General features: G+C 38.5%; 1 protein-coding gene across 1 annotated transcript in view; it reads right to left on the bottom strand.

Annotated features, from left to right (window-relative positions):
• The window catches only part of SWT1 (SWT1 RNA endoribonuclease homolog), a 66574-nt gene that overhangs the window by 17342 nt on the left and 32578 nt on the right, over nt 1-16654 (bottom strand). The window contains exons 14-16 of the mRNA XM_081112193.1: nt 12807-12955; nt 9249-9436; nt 7705-7836 (exon numbers count right to left, since the gene is read on the bottom strand). Coding sequence (XP_080968319.1) covers nt 7705-7836; nt 9249-9436; nt 12807-12955 — 469 coding nt within the window. The remainder of the gene's footprint in view (nt 1-7704; nt 7837-9248; nt 9437-12806; nt 12956-16654) is intronic.

The following is a 16654-nucleotide window of genomic DNA, read 5'->3' as shown; positions in this document are numbered from 1 at the left end:
AGGGAGAGAGATAGAGAGCTAGAAACATCGATGAGAGAGAAACATCGATCAGCTGCCTCCTGCACATGCCCCACTGGGGATATGCCCGCAACCCAGGTACATGCCCCTGACCGGAATCGAACCCGGGACCCTTCAGTCCGCAGGCTGACGCTCTATCCACTGAGCCAAACCGGTTTCGGCCATAAAATTATTTTCATTGCTACTTCATAACTGTAATTTTGCTACTGTTATGAATCATAATGTAAATATCTGATATGCAGTATGTATTTTCATTGTTACAAACTGAACATAATTAAAGCATAGTGATTAATCACAAAAACAATATGTAATTATAGATGTGTTTTCCGATGGTCTTAGGCGACCTCTGTGAAAGGGTCGTTCGATCCCCAAAGGGGTCGCAACCCACAGGTTGAGAACCGCTGGTCTATTAAGATCTTTCCTCTCACCATCACAAAAGCATAGCTGTACTATAAATAACAGCATACAGAGTCTAGATGAGGCAAACTCTAGTGGAAAACGTCTGACCCTCACAATGTATGTGGTAAGTGAAAAAGCTCAAAATGCCCAGATCAGAACAAGACCCCTTTATTCTCTCATTCAACCAATATTTGAGACCTACTATGAGTCAAGAACTATTCCAGGCCCTTAGAAACAACAGTGAACAAAAACCAAAGACTCAGAGTAGACCAAAGCATCATAGTTCTAAAAAGCCCAGGAAAGAAAAAATCCTGACCCAGCACAGGAAGATAATGAAGAATATCGCATTCTTCTCTACTTGAGTCTTTTCTTCCCACTTTTTAATTGCTACTTTTTTTTTTTTTTTTTTTAATTAAATCTTTATTGTTCAGATTATTACATTTGTTCCTCTTTTTTCCCCCCATAACTCCCCTCCTCCCAGTTCCCGCCCCACCATCCGCCCTCACTCCCCACCCACTGTCCTCGTCCATAGGTGCACGATTTTTGTCCAGTCTCTTCCGGCATCTCCCACACCCCTTTCCCCCCCCAAGAATAGTCACTCCATTCCCTTTCTATGTCCCTGATTCTATTATAATCACCAGTTCATTCTGTTCATCGGATTATTTATTCACTTGATTCTTAGATTCACTTGTTGAATGATGCATATTTGTTGTTCATAATTTGTATCTTTACCTTTTTCTTCCTCTTCCTCTTCTTAAAGGATACCTTTCAGCATTTCATATAATCCTGGTTTGGTGGTGATGAACTCCTTCAGCTTTTCCTTATCTGTGAAGCTCTTTATCTGACCATCAATTCTGATTGATAGCTTTGCTGGATAAAGTAATCTTGGTTGTAGGTTCTTGGTATTCATCACTTTGAATATTTCTTGCCACTCCCTTCTGGCCTGCAAAGTTTCTGTTGAGAAATCAGCTGACAGTCGTATGGGTATTCCCTTGTAGGTAACTGAGTTTCTTTCTCTTGCTGTTTTTAAGATTCTCTCTTTATCTTTTGCTCTTGGCATTTTAATTATGATGTGTCTTGGTGTGGTCCTCTTTGGATTCCTTTTGTTTGGGGTTCTCCGCGCTTCTTGGACCTGTAAGTCCATTTCTTTCACCAGGTGAGGGAAGTTTTCTGTCATTATTTCTTCAAATAGGTTTTCAATATCTTGCTCTCTCTCATCTTCTGGCACCCCTATAATTCTGATGTTGGTACGCTTGAAGCTGTCCCAGAGGCTCCTTACACTATCCTCGCATTTTTGGATTCTTTTTTCATTTTGCTTTTCCGGTTGGGTGTTTTTTGTTTCCTCGCATTTCAAATCATTGACTTGATTCTTGCGCTCCTCTGGTCTGCTGTCGGGAGTCTGTATAATATTCTTTATTTCAGTTAGTGTATGCTTAATTTCTAGTTGGTTCCCCAATATAACATCGAGGGTCTCATTAGTTTTCTTGTAGATCTCATTAAGTTTATCGGCGGCTTCTAAACAGTTCTTGAGAGACCTTAAAAGTGTGGTTCTGAACTCTAGATCTTCCATTGACAATTTTGTCCTGTTTCTTTGTCTCCGCATTTTGTTATGCTTCCTTGGTGCACCCCCTAGTGGTCTTTGTTCGCAGTCTTATAAACCTTGATTGTTGTAGCTAATACTAGGGAGGGTTTGACTTCCAGGCCAAGTGGCTATGAGAATCAGCTGAGTCTGCAGTGAGAGAACTTCTGTCCTCTGGGGAGGTGCTAATCTAGCCTTTGCCTGAGGCTATCCGGCAAATGCCTGTGTGCAGGGCTTGGGCGGGGCGGGTCGCACAGGATCAACAGGGTGGGCCGGAGAGAGCAGTTATGGCCGCTCTCAGTCCTGTCCCCAGGGGCTCTGCCTCTCTGAGTCCCAGCACCAGCTGCAAAGCTCAGAGAGAAAGCTGCACTCGCTCTGACCGAAGCTAGGCAGTCCCGCTTCTCCCGTTTGAGTCTGGGTCCCTAAAGACTCGCCCGGATCTGGAGCTCAGAGTCTGCGACTCCCTCCCGATTGAAAACGCCAACCGCGCCCTCCGCCGCCAGCCCGCTCCGCGCACTCCGCACCTCAGACTTTGACTTCAGCACTGCCTCTGAGTGTCCGTATGCGTTTCTCTTTCCTCCTAGTTGTAGGACTTCCACTCAGCCAGCGTTCCAGTGGTTTTGGGTGATGTCCGTTCCGTCTTTTAGTTTCACTTTTGAAGTAGTTGTTCAAAGCAGCAAACTCTGGCGTTAACCTATGCCGCCATCTTGGTTCTCCCCTTTAATTGCTACTTTTAACAAACTAGTTTACAAGTTATTTCTGTGATGAAATGCCAGAATTTGAGGTTTGTAAGAAAGAAGTTATTTTCTCCAAATGTAAACACTTGATTACTTGCTAAACAGCACAGCATTATATTCAAATGAAGAAAGGTTTATTAGTATGTCAACATCATTCATATATATTACTGTTACAATCAAAATAAATCAATACATATTATTTCTTAGAAATAAAATATACATAATAGGATTGGCTACAAAACTTGTTATCCTCAAAGAATGTTTTGAGGTAAACTGGGCCACAAACAGACTAGACAACCTTTATTAAAATACACTCAATTTAGGGCTGAACTTCAACTTCATCATGTCCTATGAACATTGAGTTTGTGAGAATGGAATTTGGCCTGATATTTTAAAAAGTTGCCAACTTTTACTAAGTAGAAGTACAGCTTATTGTAAATACATAAAAAATAAAATGGAGAGAAATGGTTTATGGATTTTTATGCCTTAGTAATTCCCCACACAAAATTCTTGAGAGGTCAGCCTTTCTCACTGTTTTTTTTCTTATACCAGTATGAAGACAAAAGACTCTTTGAATGAAATTACCCTTTGATGGCAACTTTGAAAAAGAATAACAAAATGAAAGAATTAGCCCTTAGAGGAAATAAAATACTTTTCAGTAAATGGCTATTTTTTCTTTATAAATATATCTACACTTGTCCTTTCATGAAAAATTCATAACAATCAAAAAGTATTTATTATATGAATACTATTTTTCAGATGTATATTATTCTACAAGCTACAGAATATAAAACAAAATTAAAAGACACGGTTGCCAAAAAAAAAAAAAAAAAAAGACACGGTTGCCTATCTTCAAGTTGTTTATTATCATTGAAAGTGGAATCAGAATTGGGAAATAGGTATCTGAAGCTCACAAACCACTTACAAACCAAGTCTGATCTGAATTTACTTTGGTTTCTTTTGTAACAGCATCAACAATAACACATAATGTCTTATTGAACACTTACTCAAAGTCTGACACTCCTTTTAACACCCTGAATTAGTTATGTGACTTTGATCAAGTTACCTACTTTTCTGCACCTCAGCTTCTCACCAGTGAAATGAGGAGAAATCTAGCTTTATGTCATGTAAAAAAATAATGACCTGCCCTGACCGGTTTGGCTCAGTGGATAGAGCATCAGCCTGCGGACTGGAGGGTCCCCGGTTCGATTCCAGTCAAGGGCATGTACATTGGTTGCAGGCACATCCCCAGTAGGGCATGTGCAGGAGGCAGCTGATCGATGTTTCTCTCTCATCGATGTTTCTAACTCTCTATCCCTCTCCCTTCCTCTCTGTAAAAAATCAATAAAATATATTTATTAAAAAAATGACCTGTAATGTTGAAGATAAAGGGAAAAAATAACAAAAAAGGACACAAAAAAGCTCATCTAGCAATATTAACATACTACATAATAAACTTGGAGGCAAAAAGTACTATTAGCAGTAAAGAGAACCAATTCACCAGGAAGATATACCATAACATCAAAATATATAAAGCAGATGTTGACTGCATTACAAAGAAATTGCAAAGCTCACAAATACAACTGGAAATTTTAGCATCAATCACAGAACTGGTCAAATATCAGCAAGCATTTGATCTAATGGACACAGAGGAAGAAAACAGAAAGGAATCAGGTGATACCGGTTAAAATAATAAGTTTTGTTTAAGCAGAGTATGAGCTGAAAATTCACAACTGAACCAAGAAGAGAGGTAAGACGGAAAGTACAGTAATATTCATAAAGAGATAGGAGTAGATGAGATCACAAATGGAGAGCATACAGTGGCATGGTGGTGATAGAATACATCTAAAGATAAGCCTAGAAAACTCATTGCCAAACCATTAAGTATAACCAAAGTTCCTGAAGTAACAATTACGTTTCTCTTAGGTTACAAGTTTAAGTACTATTCAATATTTACCTTTAACAGGTATGGCAGGAAAACATGGTTGTAAGGTAAAAAATAACAGCATTACTGTAGAGCAGCGGTTCTCAACCTGTGGGTCGCGACCCCTTTGGGGGTCGAATGACCCTTTCACAGGGGTCGCCTAAGACCATCGGAAAACACATATTGTTTTGTGATTAATCACTATGCTTTAATTATGTTCAATTTGTAACAATGAAATTGGGGGTCACCACAACATGAGGAACTGTATTAAAGGGTCGCGTCATTAGGAAGGTTGAGAACCACTGCTGTAGAGCTTTTTGTTGAGTCCTCAGAAAAGAAGGTGCCTTGTAGAATTTTTCAGAAACAACGAAGGCCCTTTAAGGGGCTTAAGAGCATGCCTCACAAATCTGTCTGTTAAACAAGACTTCCAAAAATGTTAAGGGCATTGCCCATACCAGTTTCACAGGGAACCCAAGGCGGAGAAGGGTTTATTTCAAAGAAATAAATTTCAAAGAAAGTTGTGGTTGTGGTTTTTGTCTAATGAAGTGAACCCCGATAAGATTCATAGAAAACAGTTTTTTAGTTGGAATGTTCTGGTAAAAGTACCATCACTTGAACGAAACAGGATAGAGATAATATGAAATGGAAAGGGGTCTTTGGACTCTTCCTACCTTTTACGGGAAAGAACAGGCTGAGAATGCTCCTCCGCTGCAGTTTGCTTTTTTTACGGTAAAAGTCAAGGCCAAAATTAAGAACCCATAGAGCAGTCAAGAGCAGCTGTATGTCATTCCCAGGCAGCAGGACTGAGCCCCAATCAAGGGCCTGACTGGATTTTAGATTTACTCGAGATCCCTGTGCCTCTTATTTTCCCCCTTTGTAATGTGAAGGTGCACAGTAGTTATCTTACGTCTGTCTTGATATTATGTGTTGAGAACGGGGCAGGGTTCCTTGTATTAATTAGGCCCAGAGCTTAACTATGTAAAGGAAGAATAGTCATTACAGCTTCATTTCATGGAACATACTGAAAAATGCCTCTAATTCTACACACGAAATATTTTACAGGATCACATCCCTTCTCTTGCTTACAACTATTTCCAAGCAATCTGGAGGAACTGTTGACTTAAAAATAATTATAGTAATCATGAATTGTGCTCTATATATAGTATAGAGCAGCAGTCACCAACTGGTATGGTAGTCCGCAGACCACTGGTGCTCCATGAGGTCCGAAAGGTTGGCGATTCGTGGTATAGAGAACACAAAAACACAGAAAGTTTCAAAATGCATTTAAAAAAAAAAAAAAAAACTATTCTTTTTGCTCCTCCAGCCCTTCCAACAGCACTGAAATTAAGTATGTAAAGTGTAGCCCTAGCCGGTTTGGCTCAGTGGATAGAGCATTGGCCAGCAGACTGAGGGTCCCGGGTTTGATTCTGGCCAAGGGCACATGCCCGGGTTGCAGGCTCGACCCCAGTAGGGGCATACAGGAGGCAGCCCATCAATGACTCTCTCGCATCACTGATGTTTCTATCTCTCTCTCCCTCTCCCATCCTCTCTGAAATCAATGAATATATATTTTTAAAAGTATATAAAGTGTATATTAAATTTTATAAATACCTAGAGTGGTTTCTTGGATCTACATATTCTAACAGAGAAACACCAATAGACAGCATGATCTAGGACTGAGAGCACTGTTCTGAGTTGGACTTAATCTTTCATATTACTGAAAAACAGTCTTGAGGACACTGATTGATCAGAGGCACAAACAGATAAGACTAATCCTAAAGTCTAGGTCAGCCGTGGGCAAACTACGGCCCGCGGGCCGGAAATGAACTAAAAAAAAAAAAAAAAGACCGTACCCTTTTATGTAATGATGTTTACTTTGAATTTATATTAGTTCACACAAACACTCCATCCATGCTTTTGTTCCGGCCCTCTGGTCCAGTTTAAGAACCCATTGTGGCCCTTGAGTCAAAAAGTTTGCCCACCCCTGGTCTAGGTTCTACTCTGTATCCTTTGTACAACGACTCTGTAGGATGGAATCGGAGCTGATCATCTAGCTTTATCCAACATATTTACTACATACTTACTGTTTCAGTTAAATTATTATAATGGCCCTTATTTAGCACCTTTAATTGATTCCCCCTGTTTCATTTATTTTACTGATGCTTAACCCCATTGATTTACTCAGTTATTTATCCCATCTGCTTCACTAAAAATGTAGTGTTTGCTGGCTTTAGCATTTCTTAACATAAGACTTAATAGCAGGGAATTTACAGTATTAAGTTAATAAAATATTCTCTCCAATGCAAACATCACATTCTCTGAAGCAGCTAAATCATCAGTGAATCTAAAAAGCTGCTGTGATTATAGGATTCCTTTCCCCAGAAATCATGTATGATTATACCAGTATATGTTTTGTTCCCATGTTAAGATTGGGTAAGAAAATTCGTTTTTTAGAAGCTTAATAAGCAAAAGATATGTAAATGACACACTAAAAGGAGCAAACTTCTTATTAATAGTGCCCTCTACTGGTAGCTCAAGAGGTTCTGATTTACTTACTCTAGGATACTGGATTTAAGTGTGGTCCCCGACCACCCGCACAAATCCCCTGAAAAGCTTGTTAAGAATACAACTTCCATCTTTTACAAAATATCTACAGATATTGTGATTTCCATAATTCTGGGGTAATATCTATAACTCTGCACTTTTAACAAGTTCCCTGGCTCCATGTCAGAATCACCTGGGGAGTTTGTAAAAATGCTTACCCTCAGGTTTCACTGTAGAACTAGGGTCAATACTCTTTCCATGTAGACAGAGTGTTCTTAGGTCAGTACTACCTCAATCTGTTCTTTCGTAAACTTATGCCTAGATCTGCTGGGTACTCATAACTGCAAACCTACTTTCCCCTCCCTATTGGATACTATATTAGTTTATAAAACTTGCTGGAAGACTCTCAGCAAGTCTGAAAAAGCTGATATGCCTAAAAGAAAGAGAAAGGTAATAAATTAAAAAAGATATTAAATAAAACTTTAAAATTAATTCATATTTACCTCTGAATTCCTTCAAGAATATTCTTCACAGCTGCCATTAACTTTTGAAGATATATAAATGCTTCTTCAAATGATGGTATTTTTGAGGAAGTCAGAGCTGAATTTGGGCCCAATCTTTGAAACACATCTGTGCTGAAATAGAGAAAAAGAAAAGATACTCATATGTACACCTGCATGTTTACAGGAATCCAAGTATTTCCATTTCTAATGCATAAAATATTTATAACTCATCTCTCATAATGCTGCTCTATATAAACTGTTTTCTTCTAGGAGTTTTATAATTCTAGTTCTTATATTTAGGTCATCTACCCATTTTGAGTTAATTTCTTTATGTAGTATAAGGTCCAACTTCATTCTTTTGCATGTAGCTATTGAGTTGTCCCAGCACTATTATTAAAGATACCATTCTTTTCTTATTGAATGGCTTTGGCATCCTGATTGAAATCATCCAACCATAGATGTATGCATTTACTTCTGTACTTTCAAGTCTATTCTATTAACTTATGTGTCTAATTTATGCCAGTAGCACACTGTTTTGAATACTGTAGTTTTATAGTAAGTTTTGAAATCAGGAAGTATGAGTCCTCCAAATTTCTTGTTAAAACTTCCATTCCATGAACATTGGATTCTTCCATTTACACAGATCTTCTTTAATGTCTTTCAAAAAATGTTTTGTAGTTTTCAGTGTAAAAATTTTGCACCTTCTTGGTTAAATTTATTCCTAAGTATTTTATTCTTCTTGATGATAATGTAAGTAGAATTGTTTATTTATTTCCTTTTTGGATTGTTCATTGCTAGTGTATAGAAATACAACTGGTTTTGTGTATTTATTACTTTAAAAATAAAAACCATAAACTTATTTAGGACACATCTTTAAAAAATTTTTATACATTTAAAGCCTAGACATCATATAAAATATGAAAAATTCAGTAAAAGGAAATATGTAGTACCCATAGTCCACCAACTAGAGATAAGCATTATTAATATCCATGAAATCTTCATCATTAATAGTACCTAATACTTACCCAAATTCCTCATAAACGGAAAAGATGCAAAAACCTGAGCTGGTGTGCTATAAGTTCATAACTGATTACTGAATCACGAGAGCACAGGGCAAGGAGATGCAGGTACCAAGTGCGTAGGTACTCTAGTTGTTTCGGAAGAATGACTGTGCATGGGGTCTACCGGAACTTCAAATGAGCACCTCTACATGAAAGCGTCGAGCATAAATATGCTGAAAAACTCTCCAGTGACTCAGGTACACAATCAGGCCTGAGAATCACTGAAGTAGACTCTAATAACTACACTGATAAAGCAAGATAAGCACTTTTCACTTATATTATCCAGAAATTACCCAGAACTCTTGAGGTAATTCTGATGTACACCCCTATTTAAGCATCACTGTTTTTAAGGTACCAATTTGACAAAAGACCCTCAATAAGGTAATCTAGTTAATTAAACTCACAATTCAGACTCTAACTGTTCAATGAATATCGGTAATGATGGCCAACCCTAAAATTCAACACTTCTTAGAAATTTAGTACCTGTTCTCATATATTGTAATCCAAACACTCTCTAAGATAGACCAGATTTCTTGATGCCTGTTGGGTGGGGAAAGACGAGCGCCCGAGAAAATGGTGATTTCTTGGTTGTCAGACTTCATTGGAGAAGTATCTTCTTGCTTGTTACCCGCTGTATTTTCTGAAGGATTTTGATTACGTTTTACCTTGACCTAGAGAAATAAGTATTACATAAAATGCAGCTAGTCCTTCATTAGTGAGAGAAATAGAAGGCCAATTGTGCTTCCAAATGTTCTAGCTTTCTGGAAAGTGCTGCCTATTCTCTGTCTTTTGATTCCATACAGAATAATCCCAGAAAAGCATCAGAACAAAAAAAAATTCCCTTTTTCATTTATATCAAACAATATTTCCAACCTTTCTTAGCTAGCATGCTAGTATCAATTTAATACTGTTTGAACTCTTCTGCACATATGGTATTGAAATAGAGAAAGGACACCTAGGATGCAATGATAAATTGGTATATGCAAGCCTCCAAGTTCCTAATAATCCATTAAGAAGAATGAGATTCAAAGTGCTATAAAAAAAAATCCGGATAGAATATAAGCCTTATCCTGTGGGCAATTGTGAACCACTGAAGGCTTCTCAAGAAATGATATATTCACAATAGCACTCTAAGACAAACTGGAACAGAAGAAAGTGGAGGCAAGAAACTGATTAGGCACTGGCCAATGTGGCTAGTTGGATGGGAATCATCTGGAACACCAAGAGGTTGCTGGTTCAATTCCAGGTCAGGGCCTGGGTTGTGGGCTTAATCCCCGTTGATGGTGTGCAAGAGGCAGCCTATCGATGTGATGCTCTCACATAGATGTTTCTTTCTTCTCCCTTTCTCTCTCTCTAAAAAACAATAAAGTATTCTTTAAAAAAGAAAGAATACAAGAAACTAGTTAGAAGGCTACTGAAATAATCCAGGAAAGGAATGCTGAGAACTTGAATTAGATAGGAAAATGCAGAATAAAAAGGAAAAAAGAGTATACAAGAAATATTTTTAAAAACTTGCCAAAGACTACATTCAAGAATTCTAAGATTTTTTTTAACCTAGATGCCCAGAAAAATAATGGTACAAGTAAGAGAAATTTAGGGTGTCTACAAAGTCTAGACATGTGTTTTAAATAGTTCGAACCTCTTTGAGCACAAGTCAATATTTTCAAATACTCAGTGTGCAACATATAATGGGCATACCATTATCTGATAAATGACAATAAATTTTAACACCACGCTTTCATGGTACTTCTCATCTCTACATTTCCATTGATGGAAGGACCTTGACTTGATATTCATTATTATTTTTATCTCAATCAATCCTAAGTTTTGACTCTCAATAAACTTAAATCACAAACTGCAAAGCCCATGGGTATCTTGAACTTTCCATGTTGTTCACTATATTTGTTTCACTGAAGATGTGGTTCAGGGCTCAGTTCTGTGATGAAAAAGAATAACATATATTTCCCTACACAATTCAAGTACAATACTCAAGCTGCAACCCACTAACTTTCCAGATCTATTCTTTCCTATTGTTAATTCTAAAAGCCATAAACAAAGACAACTACCTATGTTTTGGTTATCTTAAACCAAAAGATCATTTTGCCCCTTAAGTTGATTCCTTCTTCCAGAATTATCACATATTTCTTATTAGTTCATTTAAAAGATGCTCTTGTCGGCCTGCGGACTGAAGGGTCCCGGGTTCAATGCTGGTCAAGGGCACATGCCTGCCTGGGTTGCAGGCTTGATCCCAGCAACTGATCAATGATTCTCTCTCATCACTGGTGTTTCTATCTCTCTCCTTCTCCCTTCCTCTCTGAAATCAATAAAAATATATTTTAAAAGATGCTTCTTTTACTCCATGAGATACTCTCTTAAGCAAGTTAGTTCTTCCCTCACCAACTATGACTAAGTATAGTATCATCTAATCTCTTCTTTACTTTATAGTTACTGGGACCTATGTGACTGTGAAAAATCACTGGGAAAAATCTGGCCAATTCAATAACTCAAGAGAAAAAAGAGAATCAATAATTTTAGCTAGTAATTGTGGTTCTGAGTTCTTTGAGATACTTCTGGACTATAAAACTCCCAGAATTTTCTAGATTTAAAATTAGAAGACTGTAGAAATAGATTATTACCGAGGACAAAACTTACACAGTCAATTTAAAAGGGGTAAAACACACCAGGGCTAGGGTGAGAGCATAAGAATAATGTGAAAAGCCAAAACTGATTTGGCTCAGTGGATAGAGCGTCGGCCTGCGGACTGAAAGGTCCCAGGTTCAATTCCGGTCAAGGGCATGTACCTTGCTTGCGGGCACATCCCTAGTAGGAGATGTGCAGGAGGCAGCTGATAGATGTTTCTCTCTCATCAATGTTTCTAACTCTCTCTCTCCCTTCCTCTCTGTAAAAAATCAATAAAATATATTTTAAAAAAAAGAATAATGTGAATATACTTGTTAGAAATTTGATAGGTGAATGGGTGAAATCTGAATAAGATAAACAGGTTAGATAATTATATTACTTCAATATTAATTTCCTGATTAATTATACTAGTTACATAAGATATGCTTATTCTTTAGTATATATGTGTATATATGTATATCTGTATATGTATACACATACATATACATATGTATATATGTATATATATGTGTGTGTGTATATATATAAGTATTTAGGAGTAAAGGGGATTCACATCTTCAATGTACTTTCAAAGAGTTCAGAAAAAAATGTGAAAGATAAGGTAGTAAGAACACAGGGAAAACAATAAAGCAAATGTGATAAAATGTTAGCATTGAAGAATCTGGGTAAAAGATATAAATGGGAATTCTATGTACTACTCTTGCAATTTTTTGTGTAAATCTGAAATTATTTCAGAATAAAAAGTAAAACAAGAACAACATTTTTGAACACCACTTCCAAAAATTTGAGTCAGTAAGATTTGAGAGAGGCTTGGCACCTGCATGTTTAAAAAAAAAATCCAAAGTATTCTGATGCATGTTGTGGTCCATGGTCTACAGCACTGGGAAATGAGTATTCAAACAACAGTGCATAGCTTTCTTCTATCCAATAAATAAAATAATTAAAATCCCCAACAACTGCTATGATACTACTTCCATATAACAATGTGTTTTATAACTTGTAATAAGAACTGTTTACTCAACATTCAATTCACTTACTATTTTTTAAAAAAAATATATTTTATTGATTTTTTACAGAGAGGAAGGGAGAGGGATAGAGAGTTAGAAACATCGATGAGAGAGAAACATCGATCAGCTGCCTCCTGCACACTCCCCACTGGGGATGCACCCGCAACTAAGGTACATGCCCTTGACCGGAATCAAACCTGGGACCCTTGAGTCCACAGGCCGATGCTCTATCCGCTGAGCCAAACCGGTCAGGGCTTCACTTACTATTTTACTTAATGCCTGCAGTATGTTAGAATAAGTGAAAATTAAAATAGTCTTTACCTACTGTTGTCTGCTAAATACATTAAAATGTATGTGATTAGCTACTCTAAACGGCATTCCAAAGGCGTCTTACCTCTGCAAATGTTTGGAGAAGTTTGTTTACTTGAGCAAAGGCCTGTGGAAGAACACCATCATAATCTGACCTTGTACTGAAAGCATGTAATAGGCTTTGAGAATCCTGGAGTAGGAATTTCACTGTTGTAAAATCTACTGCACTGTTAGCTGGGAAAAGAAAATTAAGAAGAAATAAATATGTAAGAATGACTATACAAGACAAAAAATGTTTTTGGAAAACCAACCTAATATTAATTATGAGATTTAAGAAGAGTACACATTTACATCTACAAGTCACTCGTAATTTCTCTCTCTGGTGTAAAAAGCAGCAATTAAACAGACTTAGTTACAAAGTTCTTGGAGGTGATTCTGCTATTCTGCATTTAGATTCTAGGAGTTACCACAACATGGTCAATTCAAAAACGTGCTATTCAGAAAAGAGAGCAAATCATCACACAAATAAGTTAAACTACAGAGTTTTCAAAACTGAGACTGTTTCACATACAAATTACTATGGAGGCATTAGAAGAGTCCCACTCTGGTAGCAAGCACATAAGTTATATGTGGTACCTCTCATAATCAACTCAGTTATTATATAGTGATTTACCTTCAAATTCCATTACATAAAATGTAATACTAGATTTACTGAAAATAACCTGCTTTCTCTCTGTGTATGACATTTAGCAAAAAATAAATAATTTTGGTAACAGTACGCTTGGGGCAAGAGAAGCTAGCAATTTTTTTCCCCCTATAAATTAGCAAAGTGAGTTCATCTACTAGTACCAGTAATTTAAAGATATAACTTTCTCTCAAGGAATTAAAATTACATTAAAATCTCAAACCAATTAGAAGAGATGGTGGCAATAATCTCAAAGACTTAAAAAGTTATGAAAATGAGATTAAGTAACTTTCTGATGTTACCAAAACTCAAAATAAAAAGAATTTTCCCATTAAGATAAAATGCTACTAACGATTTTTCTTTTCAAATTCTTTTAATTCTTTATTGTTTAAAGTATTACGTGTCTCCTTTTTGCCCCACTGATCTCTCCCCAGCTGTTCCCACCCTCATACTAACAATTTTCAAAGGCATTCAAAATAACCATTTTACAATGTGTTTTATTTAATGTTCAGTTTCAGCGACTGTTATATTCAGAAACACCAGCACTGGCGCTATGAGTTAAAAAAATAAAGAATTCCCCTGTATCATTTATACAGCAAGTGTTTGTTTGTAAAATACTGAAAGGTCAAATGAAAATTAAAGATAAATTTTAATAATTACAGAATATTCAGAAATTCTAATCTAATGTGATGGTAACAGCCAAGCTTCTAGCTTTCCTTTTACCAAACAAATAGTATATTTCCTTACAAAACACTTTCAATTATTTTTAAAGTCAATGACTAGTTTAAATTCCTGTGGGAAAAGAGAGATGGGAGAAATGCTACACACAGGACAGAATGGAGATTCCATGAAACTAGGAAACTCCTGAGGAGGGGAAACTGGGCAAAACTTTTTCTAAGGGTTCTTCTCCACTCTAGTCTATGTTCATTAGGGCTTATATCCTTGAATTAATCACTTTATTTCTGTCTTAAAAAATTCTTTATGAAGATTATGGGCAAAAGAGAAATAACAGTGATAAAGTCAGTACTTAGACACAACATAAAAAGAAATCTATGTGATTGAAATAGTTTAATGCTTATGTAAGAACAATAATTATTTAAGACAAAGTTAATATGGATAATAAGTCAGAAAAAGCTACTAGTCATTTTCCACACAATTTTCTATGCATTGATCTAAGGATGCCTGTTTGGTATACTGAAGTTAAATATATATGTACTAGAGGTCCAGTGCACGAAATTCGTGCACAGGAGTGTGTATCTGTCAGCCCAGCCGGCACCCTCTCAAATCTGGGACCACTCGAGGAATATCCGACTGACCATTTAGGCCACTGGGATCGGGCCTAAACGGGCAGTCGGACATCCCTTTCACAATCCAGGACTCCCAAATGCTCGCCTGCCTGCCTGCCTGATTGCCCCTAACCACTTCTGCGTTCCAGCCTAATCACCCCCTAACCACTCCCCTGCCAGCCTGATTGATGCCTAACTGCTCCCCTGCCGGCCCAGTCCCACCAACTGCCCTCCCCTGATGGCCCGATTGCCCCTAACAGCCCTCCCCTGCCGGCCTGTTCTCCCCTAACTGCCCTCCCCTGCAGGCCTGGTTGCCCCCAACTGCCCTCCCCTGCTAGCCATCTTGTGGTGGCCATCTTGTGTCCACATGGGGGCAGCTATCTTTGACCACATGGGGGCGGCCATCTTGTGTTGGTGTGATGGTCAATTTGCATATTACTCTTTTATTAGATGGGATATTCAATAGTGAGGATACTATTAAAGATAGTAAACAAAATCTGCTATTCTCTTACTCAAAATTATCTTAGAGCAGAAGGTACTTTTACCATTCTATTTAATATGAGAAGCCCAGTGCATGAAAATTCATGCACTTGGGGGGATGGTCCCTCAGCACAGCCCGCGCCCTCTCCCAGTCTAGGACCCCTCGGGGGATGTCCACCTGCTGGCTTAGGCCCGCTCCCCGGGGAATCAGGCCTAAGCTGGCAGTCAGACATCCCTCTGGCAGCCTGGGAGCCATTGGGCGATGTCCAACTGTGGCTTAAGCTTGTGGCTGAGCGGAGCTCCCCTTGTGGGAGTGCACTGACCACCAGGGGCAGCTTCTGCGTTGAGCATCTGCCCCCTGGTGATCAGTGGGCATCATAGTGACCAGTCATTCTACTGTTAGGGTCAATTTGCATATTACCCTTTTATTATACAGGATTCTTCACAAGTCAGTAAACATTAGGCAGCAGATTCTTCTAGAGCAGTGGTTCTCAACCTCTGGCTCTTTAAATACAGTTCCTCATGTTGTGACCCAAGTATAAAATTATTTTTGTTGCTACTTCATAACTGTAATGCTGTTACTGTTATGAATTGTAATGTAAATATCTGATATGCAGGATGGTCTTAGGCGACCCCTGTGAAAGGGTCGTTCGACCGCCAAAGGGGTTGGAACCCACAGGTTGAGAACCGCTGTTCTAGAGCAAGGATCAATAAATAATGCACTTAAGAATTCTAAAAATGATGTTTTAGCAAAAGAAACAGTTACCATGTCTTCACTTCTTTCCCTATTGCCAATGAGAGCTGCTGCCTACTACCTCTAAGCTGCATGCAAGAGCAAAACACTGCCCACCCCTGGAAAAAACAGACAAATGGAGGCTAGTAACTCAATACCCCATATTTCTGAAACTAAATCTTGTTCAAGATCACACCTGGTTTATGGGCTCTCTCTTTTGATAGAACCAACTAAATTATGCCACTAGTAAAAGATATAAAAAAACATTTTGCTATATATATATCTTATAAAACTGCTTTGAAGTCATGTCCAGCAAATTGTGCCATGTCCCTTACATAATAACTAGAGGCCCGGTGTACAAAAATTTGTGCACTCGGGGGGGAGAGGGGGTTTCTCAGCCTGGCCTGGGCCCTCTTGCAGTCTGGGACCCCTCGGGAGATAACGACCTGCTGGCTTAGGCCTGCTCCCGGGTGGCAGAGGGCAGGCCCAATCCCTAGGTGCAGCCCTTGGTCAGGCTCAGAGCAGGGCTGATTGGGGAGTTGGGGCGCCGCCCCCTGTCATGCACAGAGCAGGGCGGATCGGGAGGTTACAATGCCACCCCTAGTCACGCTCAGGGTAGGGCCGATTGGGGGGTTGGGGCACCACCCCCTGTCACACTCAAGGCAGGGTCGATAGGGAGGTTGCGGCGCCACCCCCTGTCACGCACACAGCAGGGCTGATCAGGGGGTTGGGGCGCTGCCCCCTATCAC

This window comes from Myotis nattereri (assembly GCF_964212035.1).
Source record: "Myotis nattereri genome assembly, chromosome: 18".
NCBI classification, from domain to species: domain Eukaryota; kingdom Metazoa; phylum Chordata; class Mammalia; order Chiroptera; family Vespertilionidae; genus Myotis; species Myotis nattereri.
The sequence above is the reverse complement of the archived record's forward strand: the minus strand, read 5'-3'. Positions and strand labels throughout refer to the sequence as shown.